This window comes from Eubalaena glacialis, chromosome 3 (genome assembly GCF_028564815.1).
Source record: "Eubalaena glacialis isolate mEubGla1 chromosome 3, mEubGla1.1.hap2.+ XY, whole genome shotgun sequence".
NCBI lineage: Eukaryota > Metazoa > Chordata > Mammalia > Artiodactyla > Balaenidae > Eubalaena > Eubalaena glacialis.
In genome coordinates this window covers 182,184,056-182,211,320 of record NC_083718.1, presented here as the reverse complement: position 1 = coordinate 182,211,320, position 27,265 = coordinate 182,184,056, and the positions used below count along the sequence as shown (strand labels likewise).

Here is a 27,265-nt window from a genome sequence, read left to right as displayed (position 1 = left end):
TGGGGCCAAGCAGATTGGATTCAAATTCCAGCTCAACCAACCTGCCAGCTGGGCAGTCTGGGGAAAGCCATTCTGTTACCAAACCAAACTTGGGTCCGCTTGCCTGTGCACAGAAAAACCAGTCTACTGACACCAGGTTATGGTGAAGGAAAGGGCAGCGTTTATTGCAGGCACCAAGCAAGGAGTCCAGGCAGCTAGTCCTTGAAAGACCGAAACTCCCTGATGGCTTTGAGGGAAAGGTTTTTAAAGACAGGGTGAGGGAGAGGGTTGTGGGGTATGTTTTTTCTTTCCAATATTTTTTAAATTGAAGTATAGTCGATTTACAATGTTGTGTTAATTTCTGCTGTGCAGCAAAGTGATTCAGTTATACATACATATATATATATATATATATATATATATATATACATTCTTTTTATATTCTTTTCCACTATGGTTTATCATAGGATATTGAATATAGTTCTCTGTGCTATACAGTAGGACCTTGCTGTTTATCCATTCTCTATATAACAGGTTACATTTGCTAACCTCCAACCTCCCACTCCATCCCTCCTCCACCCCCCTCTCCCTTGGCAACCACCAGTCTGCTCTCTATGTCTGTGAGTCTGTTTCTGTTTCATAGATAGGTTCATTTGTGTCATATTTTAGATTCTACATATAAGTGATATCACATGGTATTTATCTTTTTCTGACTTACTTCACTTAGTATGATAATCTCTAGTTGCATCCATGTTGCTGCAAATGGCATTATTTCATTCTTTTTTATGGCTGAGTAGTATTCAATTGTATATATGTACCACATCTTCTTTATCCATTCATCTCTCAATGGACATTTAGGTTGCTTCCACGTCTTGGCTATTGTGAATAGTGCTGCTATGAACATAGAGGTGCATGTATCTTTTTGAATTATAGTTTTGTCTAGATATATGCCCAAGAGTGGGATTGCTGGATCATATGATAATTTTATTTTTAGTTTTCTGAGGAAACTTCCTACTGTTTTCCACAGTGGCTGCACCAACTTACATTCCCACCAACAGTGTAGGAGGGTTCTCTTTTCTCCACACCCTCTCCAGCATTTGTTATTTGCAGACTTTTTAATGATGGCCATTCTGACCAGTGTGAGGTGGTACCCCATTGTAGTTTTGATTTGCCTTTCTCTAATAATTAGCGATGTTGAGCATCTTTTCATGTGCCTATTGGCCATCTGTATTTCTTATTTGGAGAAACTATTTAGATCTATTTAGGTCTTCTGCCCATTTTTCGATTGGGTTGTTTGTTCTTTTGTTGTTGAGTTGTATGAACTGTTTGTGTATTTTGGAAATTAAGCCCTTGTTGGTGACATCGTTTGCAAATATTAGGTTGTATTTTCGTTTTGTTTATGGTTTCCTTTGCGGTACAAAAGCTTGTAAGTTTGATTAGGTTCCATGTGTTTATTTTTGTTTTTATTTCTATTGCCTTGGGAGACTGACCTAAGAAAACATTGGTACGATTTATGTCAGAGAATGTTTAGCCTACGATCTCTTCTAGGAGTTTTATGGTGTCATGTCTTATGTCTAAGTCTTTAAGCCATTTTGAGTTTATTTTTGTGTATGAGAGGGAGTGTTCTAACTTCATTGAAAGGTTTTTAAAGACAGGGTGAGGGAGAGGGTTTCGGGGTATGTGATCAGCTCGTGGACATTCTTCTGATTGGTTGGTGGTGTGGTAATTGGGAGTCAACATCATCAACCTTCTGGTTCCAACCGGTCTGGGGTCTATGTGCTTGTGAGCAGCATACAGTTAACTTCTTCCACCTGGTGGGGGCTTCAGTATCTGCAAAACAGCTCAAAGGACGTGGCTCACAATATTATCTATAGCCCTTGAGGAGGAACTAAAGATCCTTGACTTTGTTAATGGCTAAACTATTATTATTTTGTCTTGCTTGGCTGTTTTCCATTGTTTCTGCATTTTCTCATTTTTCTGATTAAATTTATTCTTTGGAACTTGGGGAAGGCCTAGGAGGCTAAAATTACAAACAAGAGGCAGGCAGAAGACATGGTGGAGGCGGGGGTCTGTCCCGGGAAGGTCCATAGGTTCTTGCTCGGGTACAGTTCCACGTTCCTGGGTTGCCTTGCCCTCATCCATAAAACAGGGGTTTCTTGTACCCCTTGCCCACACCAGGCACCACGCTGGGTGCTGAGATGACAGTAGTTTTAGTGAAAGTAAAATGGAAAAGTTCCCCACATTCTAGAGGGAGAAACAGGAGAGACAGACAAGAGAAAAACATGTCAAATAAACATGACATGTCAGGTGACAAGTGCCATGGGTTGAAATGAAGCTGGGTCATGGGGTTAGGGAATGTGGGGTTCATGGTGTCACCCATGTCACACAGCCTTAAATAAGGCAGTCAGGGAAGACCTTTGAGAAGGAAATGAGGCACGGAGCCCCCAGCGGATGCTCGGGAGCTGAACTTTGTGAACGAAGAGAACCCAAGTGCAAAGGGTCGAAGGCAGGAGGGAGCTTGGCAACTGGAGGGAGAGCAAGAGCTGGGTTTGCAGGAGTGAGAAGGGCGCAGCCAACTCGGCACAGACTGCAGAGCCCCCGGGGAAAGGCTGTGAACAGAAGGGATGCTGAATGACTTTTGTGTTAAGAGGATCCCTCTGCTGCTGTGTTGAGACCAGATCGTGGGCAGCAGGAGAAGAAGCAGGGGGACCAGCCTATTGTGAAAATCCACATGGAAAAAACTGGTGCCTGGACCAGGGCGTTAGGCGTGGAAGAGATGTGAATGTCAGCAGGTGATGTTGTGAAGGGAGAGCTGACAGGGTTCACTGGTGACTGGATGTGAGCTCGAGGGAAGGAGAGAAGGCCAGGATGAATCCGATGATGTGGCCTGACCCGGGCAGGTTTGGACGGGGCAGAAGTGGGGAACTGAGTTTCGTTTTGGACACGTTAAATGTAAAAAGCCTGTTAGACACCCTAAAGAGATGTTCAAAAGACAGCTTTGAGTCTGGAGATGGAAAATGGGGGTTCTAAGTCTGGGAGACTTGGGTTCCTATGGCAACTGACTAAACAAAGGCAAAGGGCATGTAAGGTGGGAAGATGCCTGAAAGTGCCTCTTGAGGACGGTGAGGCCAGGAGTGGGGTGAGGGCCTGTGGGTCTTGCCAGCAGCCTGCAGGGCTCAGGGGCCCCTCTCCACCCCAGCCTCATCTTTAAAACGAGAATAATAATTGCCTTATGGGGTCATGATGTGCATCAGAGAGCCAGGTCCCGAGTGGGACTTGGAACTGTTGTAACTACGACCATCACCACCATTGTCAATGGGGGCAGTTGTTTGTGGGGACTGAGTGACCACGGTGGGGATCTGGGAGGGGTGTCTGGTTTCTCCAGGGGCTTTAATACTTGGGTGGTTTCTCAGGGATACAGGAAACGATGGAGGCAGGAGGATGTATCAAAGGACCCTTCTGGCCGTGGCGTCTTTGCAGTAGGGTGGATGTTTGCAAGTTGACTTGACCTTGGGTGGTGGCCTTGAGGCTGACGGCTCTGTCCTGGGGGACGGCAGTGGGGAGCCCTGACATGTAGTTCCCTCGTCCGACTTCCCCTCCAGTGTGTGTGTTCCACATGGCCAAGGGCCTCATGGAACCATGGGGCCCATCACAGGGCTGGGACAGGGAGGCACACAGCTCAGGTTTATTCAGGGGATGAAGAAGGACAAGCGCCCCCCCAGAGGTCCTCCTGGCTTAGCTCCTGGTGCCCTGTAGCCCGAGTTTGCAGAGCATCCCCTCTGAGTCTATGGCCCAGGAAGGCTGGCCCCTACCTGCTGTGGCTGGAAGCAGCTGGTGGCTTGAGAAGTAGCGTGGAGGCCCAGAAGATGGGTGCCCCCGGCTGGGGCCTGGCAGACTGAGGGCTTCCTGATCCCCATTTCTGGAGCCCAGAGCTCTGGAGTATTGGGTGGATGTGGTATATCAGGTAGACGGGGAGAACTTTGCAGGGTATGGCCTCAGTCAAGTTCTGTACCACTGGGTGCAGAATGGCCTGAATCCCCCTGCAGACTAAGGGCAACTGAATCCATTCATTCATTTAACAAGTGTTTATGAGACTGACCACACGCCAGACACTGTTATAGGTGCCGGGAGATAGCAATGAGCAAAACAGACAAAACTCTCTGCCCTGGTGGACCTGACCTTCTAGCAGGAGAGACAGACAATACATAACAGTATGATTAAGAACCAGAGCAGACAGTGCTTTGTGACCACCTAGAGGGGTGGGATAGGGAGGGTGGGAGGGAGATGCAAGAGGGAGGGGATATGGGGATATATGTATACATATAGCTGATTCACTTTGTTACACAGCAGAAACTAACACAACATTGTAAAGCAATTATACTCCAGTAAAGATGTTAAAAACAAACAAGGAAACAAACAAAAAAGAATCAGAGCAGAGTGTCAGGGATAAGGAGAGTGTGGGAGAAGGTGGGACAAGGTGTAACATTAAATAGAGTGATGGGCGGGGGGTGCTCACTGAGAAGGTGACATTTAAGCAGAGCCGTGAAGAAGGTAAAGGAGTGAGCCTTGTGGATATCTGGGGGAAGAGCATTTTATGCAGAGGAAACGGCCAGTGCAAAGGCCCTGAGGCAGGACAGCCTGGCAGCTTCATGGAACATCAGGAAGGTCAGTGTGGCTTGAGCAGAGTGAGTGAGGACTGAGCCTAGTGGGGTGGAGGAGGTTCCCGGGAGATGGCAGAGGGCAAATCAGGAGGGGCTTTGTATGCCATTGTGAGGACTTTGCTGTGTGTGATGCGAACCGTTGCTTTTGAGCATAAGAACAACGTGATCCGCTCTGAGTGGGGAACAGACTGGAGCGGGCACAGGTGGGCTTAGGAAGCTGCCCAGCACTCTAGGTGGGTGCAGGGGTGGCAGTGGAGGAGGTGAGAGGTGGTCTCGAATGGATTTCTTGTTGGGTTAGAGAATTTGGAAGCATAAAAGCAGGAAGCTTTGGGGGAGGGGGGGGATTGAGGATGTCCAGAGGTTTTCAGTCTCTGCTCTCTGGAGCCTCAGGGGCCGTGGTGGGAGTGGAAGGGTTAAACACCGTGGCTCGGCACCACCCCCGGCTCCCTTTTGTCCTTCTTCTGTCTGGGGTTCCACGCAAAGTCCACTGAAAGGGCTCTGCCACTAAAACAGAGCTCAACAGCCACTGCTCTGCTCCAAGCCCTTCATGTTGCAGATGGGGAGACTGAGGCCCAGGGACGACGTGCCCAGGGTGGGTCACATGGGAATCAGTGGAGAGCTGGGATGGAGCTCTGGGGCTCAACCAGGTTGGTCTCCTGGCCAGTGGCCCCCTCCCCCACCGCCGCTCCCCACTCCAGCTGTTAGGGGGCGCTGTTGCATAGCCGGGTAGCCCCAGCCCACTACCCCACTGGTCTCTCTCCTGAGCCCCCGGATGCTCTCCTCTCTCCTTTCTATCAGTGATGTGCCCAAGGGTGCTGAGACCTTCAGGGTCTCTGGGAGCTCCGGGGTGGAGGTCTTCACGGTCTACAACACAGCACAGGTGACAGAGCCCACAGACAAGGCCCACTGGCCCCTGGATGCCGGCGTGGACGTGATCATATCTGTGGACGCAGCCAGTAAGGCTTTAAACGATCTCAAGGTAAGAGGCTACTTCCCCACAGAAGGTAAGAGCCCCCCACAAAGCATACCCCGTTCACACATCACCCCCACTCAACCAAACCCCACAAGGCTTTGCCACCCACGTCCACGCGACACATCCTGATACAACTCAACAGACACCCAAACATGCAAACCGACCCCAATGCCCCAACGTCACACGCACACATACACGAATGCTCCCGTAAAAGCACAGCCTTCCTGCTCGCCCCCTCAAATTCACAAACGCCCCCTTTAACACAGCTCCACACAGACCCCAAACAAGCCCCCAACTCCTGTGCAGACAGGAGTCCTCGGCAGCACCCATACACACATGCACGCACGTGGACACAGGTACATACCAGAGTGTGTGTCTCCCACCTAAGGAAGCAGGAAGCCTTCTCTTTCACAGATGGTACCCTTCTCACTCACCCTCAGGCACCCACCACACACACAGTGACCCCTGATTCATTGATTCAGCCTTTTCTCCAACGACACCAAAAAGGTGGGGACTGTGCAGCTGTTGAGAGTAGGGGCCCTGGAGCTCAAATCCTACCTCTGAGCCCCATCTACTGGGGTCATCCTGGGGGCTCACTGAGATGGCCCGGGTCGAGTCCTGGCCATGGGTTCTAAGGCATGGGGAAAGCTCTGTGAGCTTGGGCTGCTACTATGGGGTGGGGGTGGGGGGTGGTCATTGTTCCCATTTTACAGATGAAGAAACAGAGGCTTAGAGAGGTTGAATAACTTGCCTGTCCCTAGTGACAGCTGTCCCTTCCCTCATTCTTTCTCTCTGACATCCCCATGGATTCCTGAGGGTCCAGCTGCTCCCTCTGGGATCCTCCCGCACCCCGTCTGGCCCTCCTTGCCCCTCAGCTCAGCCCTGGGAGCTGAGGAGGCATCCACAGCCTCTCCAGCTGGAGAAGGGGGCTCTGGATCCAAGCCGGGAGCCCGTGGGCCTTGGGCCTTCAGCAGCAGGGAGTAGCTGGGCCCCCCATGCCTCCCCTGCCTCTAAGCAGGGCCGCCGGAGTGTCCCCTCACTCCCCCTGTCACAGCCATCTCTGAAAGGGCAGCCGTGCTGGCTTAGGGTTGACCATGTCCCCACAGGTGAACGTCTCCTACTTCGGGCGGCAGAAGGACAGTGCCTTGGGCCACAGTGTGCTCTACCTCACTGGCGCCGGTAAGTCCCACCTCCCTGGCTCTCCGTACATCCACCCCTCCATGCTGGCTGCTTGACGGTCTTAGGGGAGCCCCCAAGGGCAAGGCCCATGGACATCTTCCTCCCCCATCGAGGAGCTTGGCTTCTTCAGAGGCGGTTCATCCACTCTAGAGCCTCAGGGGTGGAGTCCCAGCCATACTTAGGGCCATAAGAATCTGGAAACTGCACTGCCCGTGGGTCACCAGCTAGACCCACAATAGGCCTCCTTCATCCAGAGTCTGCCTATCACACTCACTGGAACTTCAAGACATCACTAAACCATGGAGAGCCACATGCTACCTTCGGCCAGACCCCGGCAGCTGGCCCTGAGAACCGCAGAACCAGCACCTAGAACCTCAGGCCTGATCCCGACCTCCAGAGTCAGGGCCCCCAAGAGCTAGCAATTCAGCCCACATAGATGAGTCAAAAATTCAAGAGCCAAAGCCTTGGGTCCCTCCAATGCCCAGAACCACAGGGGGCTGCCACAAGAGCCTCTCAGGTGTTGGGTGTGGTCCCCAGAACAGGGCTTCCTGGTTCTCAAGAGCTTGTGGGGGGGCCGAAGCTTGCCCCGACCTGGACGTTATGGTGCGAGGGTGGGACCGGGGAGCCCTGGTAGTCCCTCTACATCTCTTTGCAGACATCTCCCTCGACGTCGACACGGGCCGCACGGGCAAGGTGAAGAGGAGCCAAGGTGACAAGGTGGGACTCTCCTGGTTACCCCAAGATGGCAGAGTTGACAGGCAAACCTGGGGGTGGTCCTGGCGTGGAGTGGGCTCTTCCTCCAGAAGGGTGATGGATTCCTAGGGTCTGTGGTATCCAACAGTATAGGGAAGCCATCTGAGGACTCCCAGCGTGAATGGGCCTTAACTTACACTGTGTGATCAACATGCTGTGTGACTCCTGGAAAACAGCTTACCCTCTCTGGGTCTCTCGTGCCACCTTAGAACTGGGATTGGTTCTTTTTCTTGAGGCCTTTTCTATTTCCTGGGCTGTATTTGGACCCCCAAGCATGGTAGGTGACTTGTCAAGTGACTGACAGATCCTGAAGAGTAAGCACGAAGATGGGGTGGGCTCAAGACATTACCCCACCAGATGTATCTGAAAGCCATCCTGGGAGGGTAGAAGATATGATTTTCAGGGAAAGACCCCAGAGAGGAAGCCTGAATCACATATAAGACTTTGTGGACAAGATGGGGTAGGGCTGCCACGGATGACTGTGCAGGTTGTTCACTGCACAAGGTTGCTTGGGCAAGGTCGTGGGTGGGGCCTATGATATAAATCATGTCTTGGGCCCTGTACAGAGAAACATCTACCCAGAGGGGTGAACAAGAGTGCCATATAAGTTAGCAGTGGTCCTGTAAGGTCCCCCAGACCCAAGTTTGAATCCCATCTATGTGACTTGGGGTTCACACCCCAGAGCCTCTTTTCCCTCTTCTTTGAAATGGGGAAAATAAGCCTTGCCTTGCAGAGTCTAGTGGGGATAAAGTAGAAGCACGTCAGGAAGGGGACTTCCCTGGTGGTCCAGTGGGTAAGACTCTGCACTCCCAATGCAGGGGGCCTGGGGTTCCAACCCTGGTCGGGGTACTAGATCCCACATGCATGCTGCAACTAAGAGTCCGCATGCCGCAAATCAGAAGTATGTATGCTGCAACTAAAGATCCCACATGCCGCGACAAAGATCCTGTGTGCCGCAACTAAGACCCAGTGCAGCCAAAATAAATAAGCAAATAAATTAAAAGAAAAAAAAAGAAGCACATCAGGAAGAGCTTTGATCACAGAGGCAGGGTTCCAGCCATCTTCCCCACCTCTCAGCTCAGACTATCTTGCAGGGACTGCAGGATCTCAAGTGAAAGTCAGAGAAAACTGTGAGACAGGCCCCAGGAGAGGACTGGGATGGGGAGAGTCTCCCAGGAATTCTCCAGCCCCATCAAGGTCAGGGCGAGGCAGTCTTAGTCTGCTGGCAGGACCAAAGCTCAGCAGATTGGCAAAGGCCATTTCTGGTTTTGGCGCCATCACCCTTCCTCTTCCAGTGTGATGGCTGGGAGGAGCTGTTGTTCAAGTTGTTCACTGCACAAGCATGGAGTGGCTCTGGGTGTAGGGACCTGGAACTCCATTCCCCAAATCTATGATCCCTCTATAAATCTTTAAGCAAACCCAGAATACAGAAGTCTCCAAGTTAACAAAGCAGACAGCTCTAGCCATGTCCAGAACCCCTTCCCAGAGACCCCTGGGTCCCACTGACCCTAAGGCCTCTTGCTTTGCCACAGAAAACCTGGCGCTGGGGCCCTGAGGGCTATGGGGCTGTCCTGCTGGTAAACTGTGACCGGGATAGTCTCAGGTCCAGGGGGATCGACCTCGCCAACACCCAGCTGACATCACTGGATGGTGAGCACCAGAAGGGGTGTATGGGGTCGTCCAGGGTGATGGTGTGGGATGGAGCAGGATTGTCTCATGGGCACCACTCTCTCCAGACCTGCAGGACATGGCCCCAATGGTGCTGAGCTGCGATGGCCCTGATGAGCTCTTTGACAGCCACAAGCTGGTCTTGAACGTGCCGCTTTCTGATTCCAGGAGAGTGGGGGTCTTCTGCGCTAGGGGTGAGTGGCCTGGAGGGGTCTCTTCCCTTCCTGCTCCATCTTCTGCTTCCCAAACCATTCTTCTCTTATCCACCTCTCTCCCTCCTTCCATCATCATTTTGTAACTCTCACTACCACTTACAAACAGCCACTCCATCAGGACACGACATATCGCCCAAGAAAGAGGTTCCCAAACTAGACCCATTTTATGGAGGAGAAAACTGAGGCTCAGACATGTGAATTCACTGCCCTAAGGTCACACAACCAGTTGGGGATGGAGCAAGCATTCAAAGCCAGTCTCTTGGGCACCAAAGCCCCTCTTCTTTCCACTACCCTTGCCCTTTCTCCCGAGCCCATCCTTTCTCTGGTCGGTTAGCATGGAATGAGTTCTCGATGTAAAACAAGCACTGTCCAGGCTGGGTGGGGTGGAGGCAGGGACTAGCAAAGCTGAGGCCCAGGCCTGCCTTCAGAATCCAGTTGTTCTGACAGTTTATTAATCAAAGTCTGTGGATTAAAAAAAAAACAAAAAAACCCCCAGCAAAAACACTAATCCTTAACCCTGAGGTGCCCTTACATTTTCATAAATCACAAGAGACCTCTCCTGCCCCTTCCTTCTTCCGCTTCATCCTCCTCTGTTCAAACTGACTCAGAACTTGTCCCAGCTAAATGAGCCTGGTAGGGACCAGAATGTTCCAATGGTGGAAGGTTACCCAGGAGTCCGGCTTGGAAACACTTTCTGTGATACCAGAACATAAGCAAAGTCTCCGTAAGTGAGCTGACAACATTTCATGCTGTAAGAGCGTGCCAGGGTGGCGCTTCCCAGACAACCCTCAGGGGAGGGGAAAAGGCGACGGGCCAGAACTACTAGGTGCCAGGCGATTTTTTAAAAAAATTGAGATGAAATTCACATAACATAAAATTAACCATTTTATTTTATTTACTTTATTTTTTTATAAATTTATTTATTTTTGGCTGCACTGGGTCTTTGTTGAGGGGCGCGGACTTTCTCTAGTTGCAGCGAGCGGGGGCTACTCTTCGTTGTGGTGAGCGGGATTCTCATTGCGGTAGCTTCTCTTGTTGCAGAGCAGGGGCTCTAAGGCGCGTGGGCTTCAGTATTTGTGGCATGTGGGCTCAGTAGTTGTGGCACACAGGCTCTAGAGCACAGGCTCAGTAGCTGTGGTGCACAGGCTTAGTTGCTCCACGGCATGTCGGATCTTCCCAGACCAGGGCCCAAACCTGTGTCCCCTGCATTGGCAGGCGGATTCTTAACCTCTGCACCACCAGGGGAGTCCCCAAATTAACCATTTTAAAGTGAACAATTCAGTGACATTGAGTACATTCTCCATGTTGGGTAACTACCACAAAATTTCTAGCTCTAAGACATTTTCATCACCCCCAAATAAAGGCCTGTACTTATTAGCAGTCACTCCCCAACCCCCAACCCCCACCCCTAGGCAACAGCTAATCTGCTTTCTGTCCCTATGGATGTACCTATTCTGTGCATCTCGTACAAATGGAATGATATGATATGAGGCCTTTTGTGTCGGACTTCTTTCACTTAGTATAATGTCAAGGTTCATCTGTGCTGTAGCATGTATCAATACTTCATTCCTTTTTATGGATGAATAACATGCCAGCATATGGACATACTACATTTTGTTTATCCATTCATCCGTTGATGGACATTTAGGTTGTTTTCACCTTTTGTGCCAGCTGCTTTTACTTCCTTATCTAGTTTAAAGCTTACGCTGACCGCATGAGAAACATAATATTAGCCCATTTTACAGATGAGGAACTGAGGCTCAGAGAGGTTGAGTCATTGAGCTGAGGTCACACAGCTTGCACATGGCAGAGCTGGAGAGGAGTCCAAGTAGATCTAACACAAAGGTGGTTCTGCCTCTACATTCCTGGCCTCGGGTTTCCTGTCCTTGCATCCTCACAGCCCCACACCCCTGTCCCAGCACTGGGCCCCCAGTGCTGACTCTGGTTCCCCGTAGGTGGGAATTCTCTCTCAGACTACAAGCATGTGCTGGGGCCCTGGCGTCTGTCCTACGAAGTGGAGCGGCATCCGGGGGAGCGGAAGATCAGCTTCTACGTGGAGGGGCTCACCTTTCCCGATGCTCATTTCTTGGGGCTGGTCTCTCTCAGCGTCAGCCTGGTGGACACCAAGGTATGTGTGGCACTGGGGACTGTGATAGGGGATGAGGGGCTTCAGGGACCAGCTTGGAGGCTCCAGGGCTGGGAGGCTGGGGGCTGCGGGGTCTTGAAGCCTGATGGGGCTCCCTGCAGGGCCCACTGAGTCCTCATTTTCCCCCCAGACCCTGCCTGAGGTGCCCCACTTCACAGACACCGTGACCTTCCGCGTGGCCCCCTGGATCATGACCCCCAACACCCAATGCCCCCTGGAGCTGTATGTGTGCAGGTGAGGCCTCGCCCCTCCTGCAGCTCTCCCACCGTCTCTGGACTCATAGAGATAGGAACAGAATGCTGTACCAGGCTTGGCCCTGCACTCATACTGGACGGATTCATTGCAGGCACCCACGGACACAAGCTGGGAATAGGATAGCAGCAGGCTGGCTTGGGCCTGTCAGCCCCACCTGCTCTGAGCAGCTAAGGCCCTGGCTGAGGTCAATGGCTCAAGTCCAGCACACCTGCCCTACCCTGTCCTGCATGTAGCAGCCCCAGAACATCTAGGATTTATTCCAGGCAGTGGGGCCAGGCCCCGTTCAGACTGCTGGCAGCTGCAGGAGACCCAGCCTTGCTCAGATGTGGGTGTACTCCTGGGCCTGCAGAGAACTTGGGACCCAGACTCCAAAATCCTCTGTGAGCCCTGCCCCAACCCGGGTCCCTGGTCCTTCTGCCATCTCTCAGAATCCTTGTCAGGCCCCTTGATGGGCAGGTGAGCCTGGATTGGCAAGGCTACTCCGGGCCTCTGCATCAGAGGTTGGACCACTGGAAAGGGCCATAGATGACTTGGAACATAAGTCAAAAGGCCAGGAAGGGTGTGGCCAAACAGGTTTGCTCTGCTGAGCTGGGCCCAGGTGTTCAGAAGGGAACACTTTCTTTCTGTTTGCTCACTAACCCCACCCTGACTCCTTTGTTTAGGCCAGTTGTGAGAAACAGGAGGAGATGGGGCTACCTGCCCCCTCACTACCACCTTAACCAGTGAGATTCAGTCCCCAGTCACCTTCTCCAGGACTTTGGTGCCCTGCCTTTGGGCTCCACAGCCCCGGGCTTGTCCCTCCCCTTGCACCTGCCACCTGATGTGATCTGGGGACATTATTTGTCTCTGTCATTAGCCCATGAGTCTCTCTAGTGCAGAGACTGGGTTTGAACCCCTGTGCCCAGGGGCCACACGGGGCCTAGCACAGACCGCACCAAGGCCACCGCATCCATCCCCTGCCTCCTGGCCCTGAGGCCAAGGCCACAGTCAGCGGTCATTATTTCGCTCCCCTCTCCCTGTGTTTCGCAGTGTCGTAGACTCCCATGGCTCAAATGAGAAGTTTCTGAAAGACGTGTCTGACCTGGCGTCGAAAGCCAACTGCAAGCTGATCGTCTGCCCTTGGATTGAGAATCGGAATGACCGCTGGATCCAGGTGGGTGCGGGAGCAATCCGGGAGAGGAGGGCAGCCCGGGAGGCCTGAACCCCGTCCTTTACACTGGCTTTGGGAAAGCTGGCTTGCGCAGGCTCCTACCGGCCTCCGTTTCCCTAGAGAAGCCAGGCCGGCCTGGATGCCAGGACTTAGGGTGGGGGACATGCAGTCTGGGGGAACGCCCCCCCCGCCACTGCCTGCATCGCCCCAGTCTCTCCTGCTTCCCTCCAAGTGCTCTGGTCCCAGGCAGAGTCCTCCTCTGGCTGCGGTCCTGAGAGGCCTCACTCCACCTCTGTTCCCTGGCCCCTGCACCCTCCAGGTCTTGGGGAAGATCCACTGTCCTGCCCTGCCCTGCCCCGGGCCTGGGGGGATTAACCCATTCTTAATACTATACTGAGGCAGTCACTGTGGTCTTTTTCTCTCCCCTCCCAGGATGAGATGGAGTTTGGCTACATCGAGGCTCCTCACAAATCCTTCCCAGTGGTCTTTGACTCCCCCCGAAACAGACACCTGAAGTATTTCCCTTATAAGAGTATCCTGGTATGCGGCAAAGGGCAGAGTGGGGAAACCATGGGTGGCTCCTCCTATAAGATTCTCCAGTCAGTCTTGCCTGGTCCTAGTCCTTTAGGGGCTACAAAAGGACACATGTGGTGGGTTCTGGCAAATGGAGAGTTAGTGGGAGGTTTGGGAGGAATATGTAAATGAAATGCAAATCTCACGCAAATCACCCCTGTTCTGGGAGGGACAGGCCAGCAAAGTCCTCCTTGGGGTCCTTCCTCTCCCCCAAGGGGGAGTGAACAAAGGAGTCAGCTCTGGGGAAACCAAACTGCCTTTTGAGGGCAACGCACCCTGAGTGAGCCCTCATGGCTCTTGCTTTTGTGAGCCAGGTCCTCTCTTCAGGTAACGAATGTTTTCTGAACACCTACTGTGTGCCAGGCACAATGCTGCTTCTATACACGGGAGGGCGACAGGAGCCACTCCAGCAACCGTGTCCCAAGTTCCAGGCCCTCCCACCTAGCTTTACACAGTTGCTCATTTAATCCACGTGGACTCCTATGGATAAGTATGGATATCCATACTCCTATGGATATTATTATTCCCTCTTTACTGAGGCTCAGAGAGGTTAAGCAACTTACCCAAGGCCACACAGCTAGTTAGCAGTGGCTTCAAAACCAGAGGGGCTGCCTCCACGGCCCCTGAACTTTACCGCTAGGCTAACCCCCCTTTTGAGGTGGGTCGGGTCCCAGAACTCACATCTCTGCCTGTTTACTGACCCCTGTCCCCCACCTCCAGGACAATGCCAGGGTCTGGTGGGGGATATGATGGGGAAGGTCCAGGAACTCATGGGCACACAGAGCAGGGACATTTACCCCAGCCTGGAGGGATCAAGGAAGAGTCCCTGGGGAGGTGACAGTGAGCTCTGTGGGGTGAGTCTGCATCAACAAAGGGCCTGACCCCAAGCCCTGGGCTTGACCTGGCCAGCGCCTTTTCCACTGTTCTCTGCTCTGTCTTTATCATTTCCTTCCTTCTACTTTCTTTAGGTTTAATTTGCCGTTCTTTTCTTAGCTGGAAACGGAAGCTAAGATTTTTCAACCCTTTCTCTTCTTAATATATGTGTTTAGAGCTGTGGCAATTCCCTAGAAGTGCAGCTTTACTGGCATCCCCTCAAGTTTTAATGTGCTGTGTGGTTTTTACCTTTCACTTCAAAATGCTGTGTAACCTCCCCATTGATTTCTTCTTTGACCCATGGGTTCTTTAGAAGTATGTTGCCTCACTTCCAAACATTCAGGGATTTTCTAGTTATTGTTCTGTTATTGGCTTCGGCTTTAACAGCACAATGCTCAGGGCACCGGGAGGATGTGTGAAAAGTGAATAGCGGTTGTTTTTCAGGGAGTGGGATTCCCCCAGGAGCACCCCTCGCTCCCCTACCCCAAGAGCTGTCTCTTCCTTTTCTAACTGACCCCTCCTTCTGGGGGTGGGGGGCTCTCGACGGTTTTCCCTTAGGGTCCCGACTTTGGATATGTAACCCAGGAAATCCCGTTCGCTGGTGTCTCTGGCCTTGACTCCTTCGGCAACCTGGAAGTCAGCCCGCCTGTCACAGTGGAGGGCAAGGAGTACCCCCTGGGCCGAATCCTCATTGGCAGCAGCTTCCCCAAGTGAGAAGCCAGGGTAGGAGAGTGGTGGAGGTCATGGGAGGGCCCGGGGGACCCAAGGCAGCATCCACTCTCCAACCCCCACTGCCTCCACCGCAAACACAATTCTCCAGTCTGAAAAGTGGTCTTAAGTTCCTGCGTGGAATCTTAGAATAGAGTCACAGAATCGTAGGTTGGAAAGATCACGGAATCTTAGGAAAAAACAAACTATTGGCCCACGGTCTTTTGCCCTGCCTAGTATTTTATGAGCATAATTCGTCACCAACATTAAATATACATATATCAGGAGGCTTCATATAAAAAGCCAGATTTCTGACTTCTTTTGAAACATCAGAAGAGCGGGAAGGTCATGTGTAATCCAGGGCAGAAGTAGGAGATGGATCCGTTGACCTCTCCAGGGAGGAAATCAAAATAGCTGTTGTCCTAGCAACAGCTAGAAAGGGTACAGCCGTCACCAGGAGGCTGCAGGTCAGGATACCAGGGTGACAGAGGTAACTTGACAGGTCCTACCCTGGACAGCTGTCATCTAGCAGGAAACACTTATTGGTATTTAGGGTTTAGGGCTCAGACAGATGACAGCATCTGCTAAATCTCCCGAGTGGGTCCCCACCCAGCCTGTGGGCAGTCGAAGAATGGGGTGTGTAGCACAGGGGTCCTAGTGCGATCCCCTGCTTCCTGCCTAAAGATGAAGCGCACCCCAGGCCCTGGAGGTTGCCTTCCGGTTTGTGTGGGGTTGGCATGGAGCCCAGGCGTGCCCCAGCTTGCGTCCCCAAGCCCTGGCTATCTGGTCTTGGGCCCAGAGGCAGCCAGGCAGTCCTGGGAAGGTTACCCAGGCTCAAGTGGTGACCTTGGTGGCCTCACGGCTCTGGATCAGGTGAGGTGAGGCTTCCTGGCACCAACCCCAGGTATGAAGCCGGGTGCCCAGGCTGGGTGCCCGGGGCTGAGGTTGGCCAGGACAAGAGGAGTGCACTCACCTTGCTGCTGACTCATGTGCAGAACTACTCTGGGGCTGGATCCTGCCCACAGCTCTGGGGGGCAGAAGGGCCTTGGGACCTCTGGGCAGTCATTCTGTGCTTCCGGGAGGGATCCAGGAGGACTGAGCACAGGCTTTGAAAACTAATGGATTTGGGTTCGAGTCCTGCCTCTGCCACTTATTGGCCACATGATTCGGGGTACATCACCTAACTAGTGCCTACCACAGGGCCTGGAACATAGTAGGTGCTTGATTAATTCATTTAGAAATATTTATTACATGCCTACCATGTGCCAGGCACTGTTGAAGGTACTAGGGATACATCAGTTGGCAAAGATACATTATTAAATGGGCAAATTATTTTATACGTCATCCCTTAGTGTCCTCCTCAGTGAAATGGGCTTATAAAAAAATCCCTGTCCTAGCTATATAATAGCCGTTACTGGGGATAAAGGATTCACATTAACCAACTTCTGAATGCTTGGGTATTGTTTAGCTGGACCCCTGGCAGTGGATGTGCCTTGAAGTAGGTTGGAACTCAATGGATAAAAGTTATTGATCACCTACATGCCATGAACATGGTGCTTTACCCAGGTTACCTCCATTAATTCTTACAACAGCCCTATGAGGTTGAGATGACTATTATCCCCATTTTACAGATGAGGAAGTTGAGGCTTAGATAAATGAAGTGAATGCACTAATTCATGCTTTCATTTATCAATTCAATAAATATTTACTGAGACTTCCTATATGCCAGGTTCGGGGCCCCGTGCTGGGGATAAAAGAAATGTTCTGGAAAATCCCAGGCTCAGAGCAAGGACCCTGGATGGGAACGTGTTGGGGGTCACTAGCAGAGCTGGGCCTCACTTCATTGGCTATTGTGTTGAAAACCAGGAACAAAGCTCTTGGTGGACAGATGGAACCCTGAGGCTCAGTGAGGGGCAGCTACTGCCTAGGACCACACAGCAAGTTAGGGGAATAGTCAGAATTCAGATCTCCTCCTTGGACCCCGAATTAAAATTTAACATCCAGGCTGCTGTCCTGTGTTCCTGTCTTGGCTTCTGACCTTAGCAGTGAACAAAACAACCTACATACATCCTAGCAGAGAGAAACAGACAATAAGCATAATTGTTTACATAATAAATAAGTAAATCATCTAGTATGTTAGGTAAAAGAAGTGTTGGTGAGAGGCTGACATTCCCCTGAAGGAAACGAGACAGTTAAAGACGTGGCTATTTGGGAGGAGAATGTGCAAGGGAGTGGAAACAACTAGTGCAAAGGACCTGAGGCAGGAGTGTGCTGGAGACATTAGAGGAACAGCAAGGAGGCCAGTGGGGCTGGAGCAGAGTGAACAAGGGGGTGTGGGGGGATGAGGTCAGAGAGCTTGGTCCGGCAGAGTTCAGATCATGACATGGACCTGTTATTTTTACGTACATAATAGGGTTATCATGGGGATTAAACAAGACACCCAGTGTGAGGAGCCTCAGGCAGGCGCACAGCGGGTGCTCAGCAAATGGCTCCTCTGTTCTCTACTATCTTGGGTTCTCCAAGCTCTGCTCCCCACATTTAAAACGATCTTGGAACAATTCTGCCTCCTGGTGGCAGCTTTGATGTGACTCAGAGACCAGGTCTGATGCTTCTCAAGGCTGGAGTCATCTGGTCCATTCCCCTGCCTCCAGGCAGAGGGCTGCAGAGTCCCAAGGAGGGACTTAAAATAACAGAAATTAAAATATTAAATATTATATTAAAATAAACAGAAATACAAGAAAAATATTTTCCACATTCCCATCCCCTGAATCAAATCAGTGTTGTCTTGTGTCACTGCTTGTTGGGTCTCCCTTCTAGTTTTGTTGAGGACGTATCCAAGTTATATAGACTGTGGACTCTTACACAGCTGTTCAAAAGCCTTAATATCATTCACAAATATTTTTGAGCATCTATTCTATAAGAGGTGCTGGGGATACAGCAGTGAACCTAGAGAAAAATCCCAGCCCTCCTGGAGCTTACATTCTAGTGGGCTGCCAGGCAAAAAACAAGATATCAAGTATGCCAAATAGTACCAAATGCTGTAAAGAAGAATAAAGCTGGGAAAGGAGTTGAGGGGTTGTTGTTATTTCCAAAGTCCACATAGAGAAAGAGGTGACATTTGAGTTAAACCTGAAGAAAGTGAGGGACATGGGGAGTGGGCAACAATTCCCACACTTTGGGAAACACTGGACTAAGCAGGGTGGGGGGTGGCTTGCCAGGTCCCAGTCATGTTTTGAACAAAAAGCTTGGTGCCTTGGGTAAAGAGTCAACCTCTCTGAGTCCCAGGAATTGAGATGAGGGTCTTCAGTTCCCTTTGGCAGATGGAGGGCTCTCATTTGACTCTCTTTTGCAAGAAGGGGTGGCAGGACCTTTCTGGCCTTGGGGAGGATGCTTTAAGGTGAGGGAGGGACAGACTCTCTTGGGCGATACTCAGGATGGACAGCGAGTTCCTGGGAGCACCTGGGCGCTGGGGCCAGGAAGCAGGGACCAAAGAAGACCCATTCAGAGGGTTGACAGTGGGCAGGGAGGGGCTCAGGAAGTGCCTGCAGGGAACCAGCACACAACAGGCACGAGGTGACCCTGCTCTTTCCCTCCCTGGCCAGGTCTGGCGGGCAGCGAATGGCCAAGGTGGTGCGCGACTTCCTGAAGGCCCAGCAGGTGCAGGCGCCCGTGGAGCTCTACTCTGACTGGCTCTACGTGGGCCACGTGGATGAGTTCCTGAGCTTTGTGCCCACCTCCGACCAGAAGGTACATCCCCTCTCCTCCTGCCTGAGCTACCTCTGCCCCTCCCTATCCTGATGGGTCAAGATAGGGCAAAGCCCCCTGAAACTAGCTCACCACCTCTGTCCATAGAGAGCTTGGAGTCAGGGTACCCTCTGGGCCAGGTGGTGTTAATCAGGGGGGGCTTCCTGGAGGAGGTCAGAGCCCAGGTCAGGAGGGAACTCGTTTGCTCACTTCTCATACACCCATTCTCACACACTCATTCTCACACTTACTGGGTGTTTGCTCTGATCCAGACCTCTCAGTCAAGACCCAGGACTGACACTGGTGATAACTAGTAACATTTACTGAGCACCTGTGAGATGTATGTGTTTTAATGCATTTAATCCTCTAGCAACCCCATGAGTTGGGTACTATTATCATTTCCTCCATTTTATAAATAAGGAAAATGAGGCTCAGAAGGGCAATTAACTGGTAGGGTAAAATTCAGACCAAGATGGTGGGCTCGGGACCAGCATGTTAACCACTCACTGCCTTGCAGAGGTGATCAGGGTGGGTACAGCCCGCAGGGAGCAGGCAGCCTGGGAGGGGAGGCCTCCCAGTGACCAGTGGTTGAGCTCCCTGGTGTACAAAGTGGGGAAGGGCTTCCAGGAAAAGAGAAGGTCATGGACAAAGGCCTGCAGGTGTGAACCGGCTTGGAGGATTGGGGGGAGTACAGACAGTCCTTTGTGGCTGGTGGGGGGGATTGAGGGGGGGGTGCCATGTGCAGTCTGGCCTCTGAACTCAGGCCCCTCCTGAGTTTGGGGTTTCCTGCATCGGGGGAGAACCTGTCCACTGAGCTGCTCTCCCATCCTCTGTGCCAGGGCTTCCGGCTGCTCCTGGCCAGCCCCAGCGCTTGCCTCAAGCTGTTCCAAGAGAAGAAGGAGGAGGGCTACGGGGAGGCGGCCCAGTTTGACGGTGAGTGCCAGTGAGCCCATCACCCTGCCAGACCATGCCCTCTCGTTGCCAGCCCTGGGCACCATTGATGGCTGTCACGGCTGCACTCTGTTTACAGGCCATTCGTCTGCCAGCTCTCAGCTCAGAGTCCATCACTGATTTTCCCAACACCTTCACATGGGAGCAAAGGATGAGGGCTCTCCCTTTCTTGGGCCAGGGATGGAAGCCTGGGTGGCCTCCTCCATACACTGGGTTGTTCCTGGCCACACCCCAGGGGAAGAAAGGAACAGGAAGCCATGAGCCTTCCCACGTGCCTGTCCGTGCATGCACTTTCATGCTCTTGCCCAATCAGATCGTTCACCCCCTTCTCCTCATCCCTTTTCATGGAGGAGAAAACTGAGGCTCAGAGAGGGGAAGCGGCTTGCCCAGGGCTAAGCAGCAGGGAGCAGCAGGGCCAGGGGCTCAAGAGAGGGAGGGGTGAGAAGCCAGGAGGGTGGTCGGGGCCCCTCCGTGGACCTTCCTCGGGGAATCGACAGACCCTCCAAGGGCCTGGTTGGCCCCCTTGAGCACCTCCCCCTTCCCCACCAGGGATCTCAGTGTTCTCACCTGAGGAATGGAGCATTGGAAGGGATGTGACATAGCCTTCAGCAAAGATAGACCTGGATTCAGATCCTGGTCTTGCCACTTGCTGGCTATGAGATCAAGGATGTGTTCTGAACCTCTCAGTGCCTCCATTTCCTCTTCTCTGAATGCGGAGTGATAACTAACCTGACCTAGCATTGTTTTAGAGATCAATAATAAATATAATAGGAGGCCCAGAGCATAGTGGGTGTTCAATAACGGTAGCTCTTCTGTAATTTTTAGGCTCTGAGCTCAGGTGTCCCTTCCTAAGGAGTTTATAATCCATCACCAGGATTTACTTGCAGCCAGAGCTTGGTCCCATCAGAGTTTCCAGTCTCTGGCTTTCTCTGTCCTTGCTTTAGACCCTGGCGCTGAGGTGGGAGAAAAATCCTGGCCCGGATTCTGCAGCCCAGGCTTGAGGTGGCCCCAGGCAGTACTCCCTGAGCAGGCTGTGGTCTTCTTTCTCTTGCAGGGTTAAAGCGCCAGGTGAAGAGAAGCATTAATGAGATGCTGGAAGACAGACGTCTCAGGAATGACAGCCTCCATGTACAGGTGAGGGGGGTGGAGGGTGAAGCAGCCCCAGGAACTGCCGTGGTGGGGGTGAGGGGTTCAGCCCTGGGCCTCTGACTCTCCTGGGGGCTGCTGAGACCTGTGGGTTGGGTAGGGCCTCTGCTCTTGGGAAACCCACAGTCTGATGGAAGAGACACAGCCGTGCCAGTCCGGTGGGGGAGATCTTGCCCCCATTCTGGGGAAATGATGGGTTTCAGTGGAAGTAGAATTGAGTTCCCCGAGAAATCTGGGGAGATGGGAGAGATGTGGTGGGGAAATGGGGCCCTGTAGGGGCGAGGGCTGGGGTGGGTGGGAATCAGGGTGACCTGGTGAGGAGATGGGGTGGAAGGAGGTCCCAGGAAGGGGCGGGGCTAATGCCTGCCACGTGCCTGGTGTAGGCCTGGCATGGAGTCCTGCTCAGTAGATGGGAGGAGGCCCCGTGCTTCTCCCCAGTGGCGCCCGACACCTTTCCTCCTAAACAGCTGAGCTGGGCAGGAGCGTAAGCCCGGCTGTGGCTGGGACAGTGTGTGGTGACGGCAAGAACTTTTGCAAGCAGAAGCTGCCTGGATCCAAACCCCAGGTCCACTACTTCCTAGCTCTGTGCCCTTGGGCAGGTCACTTGAGCCTCAGTGTCCCCATCTGTGGTAGCAATGGCACAAAGCTGTTGTGAGGATCAAACAAGCTAAAGGGTGCAGAGGGCACCTACGTGTTGGGTGCACAGGGCCCGACACGTAGCAGGCTCTCAGAAACGTTGGATCCTTCCTGGCTCCCTGGGTGCCTGTGCCCCTCCTCCCACCCTCAGAGATGCATCGACTGGAACCGGGAGGTGCTGAAGCGGGAACTGGGCCTGACTGAGCAGGACATCGTGGACGTCCCCCAGCTCTTCTTCCTGAAGGATTTCTATGCAGAAGCCTTCTTCCCCAACATGGTGAGAGCGTGGAGGGAGGACAGGTCATTTCCATCCTTGGTGCTGGGCGGGGTCCTGCTGGGCGGTCAGTTGTGGGTCCAGAGGAGAAGCCGTCCCTATCCTGGGACAGACTGGCAAGGAGGCTGGGACGGGCCCTGCGGACCTCGCCAGTGTTTGCTTTTTGGGGCAGATATAGAAAATCTCCATCGGTAGTTCCCAACCAGGGTGATTTCTTCCCCCACCCCGCCGCGGGCACTTTGATTGCCACACGAGGAGGGTGCTACTGGCATCTAGTGGGTGGAGGTCACGGATGCTGCTAAACATCCTACAGGGCACAGGGCAGCCCCACAACTAAGGGCTTTTCCCCCCCCAAAGTGGAACATGGAAGCGTGATTTGGTTCCAATGTTTCAAGCTTTCGCTTCTGGGTCTCAGCTGCCTGTTCTGCTCCCCAGGCTGGCACCCCACTGTCTGCTCCCCAGAGGGATCCTGAGTTGGGCAGGCATGGCAGGTGGCAGCTGCCACCCTGGCTCTCATTAACTCAGGCACCTGACAAGCAGATGAGCAGATGTGATCTCACCAATGTGGCCCCTGGGAGGGGTCTGAGCGATGCTATTGGCACAGCCCTGCCCATAGTGCCCAGTAACCCCTTGGGAAAGGATGTTGGGGCATGGGCAGCAGTGAGGGGTGGTTCCCTAGGATGGGAGACCCTCCCTCTTCAGCCTGGGGCCTTTACTCGAATCCCTGTCATTGGACCAGCCAGTGAATCCTGGGGTCCTGATTGGAGGCCAGTGTATAGGGTCGGGCTTCCCCACCAGGGTCGCATTTCACTCCTGACCCCTCGCTGTGAGGTCCCTGCAGAGACCTCGTAGGCAGGGCTTCACAACCTTGGTTCTACCGATATTTGGGGCTAAAGAATCTTTTGCTCTGGGGGTTGTCCTGTGCATCGTAGGATGGTTGCAAAATGCCCTGGAGGCAAGATCGCCCTGGTTGAGAGCCACTGCTCTAGCGCGGTGCTGTCAGAACTTTCTCGGGTGATGGAAATGTTCTACATCTGTGCAGTATGATGTGGCTGCCGCCACATGTGGCTACTGAGCGCTTCAAATGTGGCCAGCGTGACTGAGGAACGGAAGTTTTACTTTCATTTTAATGAAAGTAAAAAGCAGCCACATGTGGCAGATGGCTACCGTATCAGACAGTGAAGCTCTACGGGGTGACCTGCCTCTGGTTCTGGCTGAGCGTGGGGGAAGGCCCATGACCGTGGTCAGCCCTGGGCTGTGGCCTTGCCCTCCGCTGCTGGGAGCCCCTCCCCAACACACAGCCCTCCGTGGGAATCTCCCAGCTTCAGTCCAGGCCCAGCTAGAGGATCCCAGCATGTTCTCACTGGAGGGCCCTTAGGGAACACTCAGTTAACCCCTCGTTTGTCAGAAGGGGAAAGAGGCCTTCGGAGGAGAGTGGTTGACTTGCCCGAGGTCTCCAGCGAGCAAATGGGCTGACCTCCAGTCTCCTGAGTCCTCATCTAGGAGGAAGCAGAGCCAGGCTGGCAATGGTCCTGACTACCGCTCCCTGTTCCTCTCCCTGCCCTTTGTCCCTCTGTGTGCCCCACTCCCACCCCCCATGTTCTGGCCCATTAGTGGGCAACCAAGCAGGTCAGGGCCAAGGCCATGTGACTGACCCCCACGGGACCCTCCAGCTCCATGTTGGTCCCAGCCGCGGACGGCCCTGCGGGGCAGACTTGAGGGTGAGGGGCTGGGGCGTGGAGAGTGTAAGGGCAGCCCACCCTACACTGAGATGACCCAGCGAGTCAGAGTGTCCCCTCTGAACACCAAGGACATCTCCTCTGGCCATCCACTGGGCCAGAAGTTACCTCTAAGGAGCCTCCATACCCTGCACTGGGCAGACTTCCCTTCCCTGGTGTTAGGGCCCCTGCCAGGTCCCCCAGCCAGGGAAGCAGAAGTGCCATTGGAGATAAACCCAGGTGCCCCCAAGGGCTCCCAGCCCCTTGCCCCAACTCCTTAGCACCCCAGGCAGCCACAGTGCTATACTCTGGCAGCGTAGAAAGAGCAAGAGTTTTGGCATGAGTCAGACCTGAGTCAAATTTCAGTCTCCCTGTTCTCTGGCTGTGTGGCCTTAATTATATTACTTAACCGGTCCAAGCTATGGCCTCGGAGGGAGGCTGTGAGGTTTACGGATGCTATATCTGGCACGTAGAAGATGCTCAATAAACGGTAACAATTATCAGGGCTTCCAGGAACGGTTGAGCTTGGTGTGTACTGCACAAATAAATGCACCACACCTGCGACATTCACACCGTGGACCTTGTAGATGGATATATTTGCTGTACAAGTTTTTGGCAGATAATGGTAAAATCTTGTTCTAACAAAATCATTATAATCTACTTTTCTGATAGGTGGAGGAAAGTGTTGTAGGAAGGGGTGACTTTTATTTATATGAAGTTACCATGTATGTTACTGGCAGCCCTGCCTGTTATAAATCCTCTCTTCCAACTACGGATCTATGTCTTTTCTGCTTCCATAGACCTTAGTTCTTGAGCGAGTGCCAGCCTTAGTGGCCGGAGATGCTGGCAAAGATGGGACAGGCCCTGGGGATGGGTCTGCCAGAGCCAGAACCCAGAAGGGGCCCCAGGTGTAGAGCATCCCCAGCTAACCGGGTCTCTTTCTTGCCTTGTCGCTTCTACAGGTGAACATGGTGGTCTTAGGCAAGTACCTGGGCATCCCCAAACCCTTCGGGCCCATAATCAACGGCAGCTGCTGTCTGGAGGAGAAGGTGCGGTCCCTTTTGGAGCCTCTGGGCCTCTACTGTATCTTCATCGATGATTACTTGTCCTACCACAAGCTGCTTGGAGAGATCCACTGCGGCACCAACGTGCGCCGGAAGCCCTTTCCCTTCAAGTGGTGGCACATGGTGCCCTGAGCCTGCTCCCCACACGCCATCCTCTCTCCCCACCTGCCAGGGAATCCCGCCAGGCTAAGGAACCTCCACCTGGCCTCCATCCTCTTGGGGGAGCCTTGGACGCTTCCCCCTGTGTGCTCACAAGTGTACTGGTCACCGTGGTTACCAGGATACAGGGATGGACACCGCACATCCTCACCTCTGGCTTGGCCTGCCAGCTCAAGAAGGACTGCTCTCACTCTTCCCTCCCCTCTTCCCCATCCACAACTCCCAGAGGTTCTGGAAAAGATCAACAGCCTTAGCACATTCAAGGATGGCAGCGTGTGGCCTCAGCAGTTGCCCCAATTTGAGTTGCCCCTCCTCTGTTCTGACATTCCCTTCGTGTTTGCACCAGGAATGGGGCTCACAGGGCCTGGGGCCTGGGGTGAGGGCCCTGGGTCTAGGCCACCGGTGGCTCTTGTAAGACCAGGAAGGGGGATTTGGGGCCCCCTTTTTCCTTTTCTGGCTATCTTCTCCTTCAGGGGGCCCCCAGGCTGTGATCTCCTAGCACCCCTCAGCCATATTTATGTAGGCAAATAAGGACAGGAAAACTCAGCGTCTGATTCTTTCTCTTTTTTTTTTTTCTCTGTTTCTTTCTCTTTTTTTAAACATTCTCTGTTTTTTTCTCTTTCTCTTTTTTCTTTTTCTCTGTTTCTTTCTCTTTTTTTAAACATCTTTATTGGAGTATAATTGCTTTACTGTTTTAAAAAGAAAAAGCAACAAAACCCCTTTAATACCTGACTCCCTCCTCGGAAGGGTGCTTGTTACCTGTTTGGAAAGCCTTTAATTACGCATGCTGGCTGCCTCCGGCTCACAAACGCTGAGAGGCCAAAGTGAGGCCCAAGGAGGGCACACGGAGGAAGGCTGGGCAGCAGGGGAGGAGGCCAGGATGGCAGAGGAGGCTGAGGCACGGGGATAAAACCTGCGACCTGGCCTCTGCGCCCTAGGCCTCCCAGGTTTTAAGTGTCGGACTCTGGATGTGATGGGGTCTGGCTGTTCCAGATGCAGCAAGGAGAGGGGGCCCAGATGTTAGAAGAGGGTGGTGGTGGGGGATCATTAGGTTATCTTTGAGGGTGGGGTTTAATTTCCTTTAATAGTCGTTAATTATTCCCCTTTGTTCTGCCGGCAGTGGGAGGGAAGGCTCGCCCAGTCTCTCTCAGCAACTCAGAGACCCTGCATGTAGCTTGGGTTTCACCTGTGAGTAAAGCCCCGTGGCAGGCCTGTGTCCCCTCCCATAGAAGGCAAGGCAGAGCTGCCATGGGAATTTAATAGCCTGGCCCCAGGTGAGGTCACCGGGACATGCACAGGGAAGCTGGCTTGGCCGGTGCAGGGCGAGAGGTGGCCCCTGCCCCAGACAAGCATGGGCAGGAGGGAACCAGCCTGCCTTCCTCTCCCACAGCCTCTGGGGCCATCTCAGTGGCTCTCAGCCCCTGGACCTCTACCTTCTGGGTTTTCTCCCTGGCTCCTGGTGAGATTTAGATTGAGCCATCTACCCTTAAACTCTTTTAGCTGTGGAACACTTAGCCATCAGAGGCTACCACGGAGACCCAGCACGTGAAACTGATGAAAACGGAACTGCTCTGGTTTAAGGTGGCGGGGGTGGTGTACGAGGATCCTCCCCTTCCAGAAGGTTCTGTGGAACCCCATTTGCAAGCCCCTGGTCTAGCCCGTGCACTTTCTGCTCATAAGCATGATGCCCCTTAGACTGAGCCAAGAGGAGAAGGAATCTCTTCGGCGGCCAAGGGTGTGCAGCCGGGGTTCCCCAGGGAAAGCGCTGTGGGTGGGAGGGGAGTGGGCATTGCAGAGAGATGGGGATGGTGGCACTGAATGCAGGGAGTGGCACTGAGTGCGGGGAGCTCTGGAATTGCTGCTGGGCTGTTTGGGGGGGTGCGTTGCTGATGTTCCCTCTGAGAATGTTCCAGGTGACTGGTCACCTCCTTTCGGATTAATAAAAATGTCAACATGCATTTCTTCAAGAGGCTGCCTCCTTAGCTTCTGTTTGTTGGGCCGTGGGGAGGAGGGGAGGGAAGGGGGGGAGAGGTGGTCTCAGTTCCACCCACTATGCTACCAGCTCCTTGGCTCAACTTCCACTGGCCATGGGCAGCTCCTACCCAGCTGGGAGAGCCCCCAGGGCCAGTGCCAGGCAGGTAGGCTGACGCAGCAGGATGGCTGGCACACGTCCATTGCCGTGAGGCTGCCTGCCCTGCTGAGATGGCTATCGGGGAGGGTGGGTCCTATCTCTTCATCCCTCTCCCTTCCCTGGACTATCTCCTCCATCTCTGAGAGGGCAGGCAGGCTGGGCCCTATTGGCATAGTGGGAGAGTCCCCAGCAGGACTGGTGCCCAGGGCCACAGGCCAATATAATTCCCTTGCATTCCTGCCTCTAAAGCTACTAAGCTACCCAGCCTTGGTGGTCTGATTTCAGGGACCTGAAATTATCAACCCTCTC

The 27,265-nt window shown here is 53.0% G+C and overlaps 1 protein-coding gene across 1 annotated transcript in view; it reads left to right on the top strand.

Annotated features, from left to right (window-relative positions):
* LOC133088921 (protein-arginine deiminase type-1-like) overlaps positions 1-25,362 on the top strand; it is a 28,861-nt gene extending 3,499 nt beyond the window's left edge. The window contains exons 2-16 of the mRNA XM_061187061.1: positions 5,439-5,619; positions 6,720-6,792; positions 7,448-7,509; positions 9,078-9,195; positions 9,282-9,407; positions 11,384-11,556; positions 11,705-11,808; positions 12,859-12,982; positions 13,412-13,519; positions 14,984-15,135; positions 18,736-18,880; positions 19,717-19,810; positions 20,883-20,962; positions 21,762-21,887; positions 24,565-25,362. Coding sequence (XP_061043044.1) covers positions 5,439-5,619; positions 6,720-6,792; positions 7,448-7,509; positions 9,078-9,195; positions 9,282-9,407; positions 11,384-11,556; positions 11,705-11,808; positions 12,859-12,982; positions 13,412-13,519; positions 14,984-15,135; positions 18,736-18,880; positions 19,717-19,810; positions 20,883-20,962; positions 21,762-21,887; positions 24,565-24,798 — 1,900 coding nt within the window. The 3' untranslated portion in view covers positions 24,799-25,362. The remainder of the gene's footprint in view (positions 1-5,438; positions 5,620-6,719; positions 6,793-7,447; positions 7,510-9,077; positions 9,196-9,281; positions 9,408-11,383; positions 11,557-11,704; positions 11,809-12,858; positions 12,983-13,411; positions 13,520-14,983; positions 15,136-18,735; positions 18,881-19,716; positions 19,811-20,882; positions 20,963-21,761; positions 21,888-24,564) is intronic.
* The last annotated feature ends 1,903 nt before the right edge of the window (positions 25,363-27,265 follow it).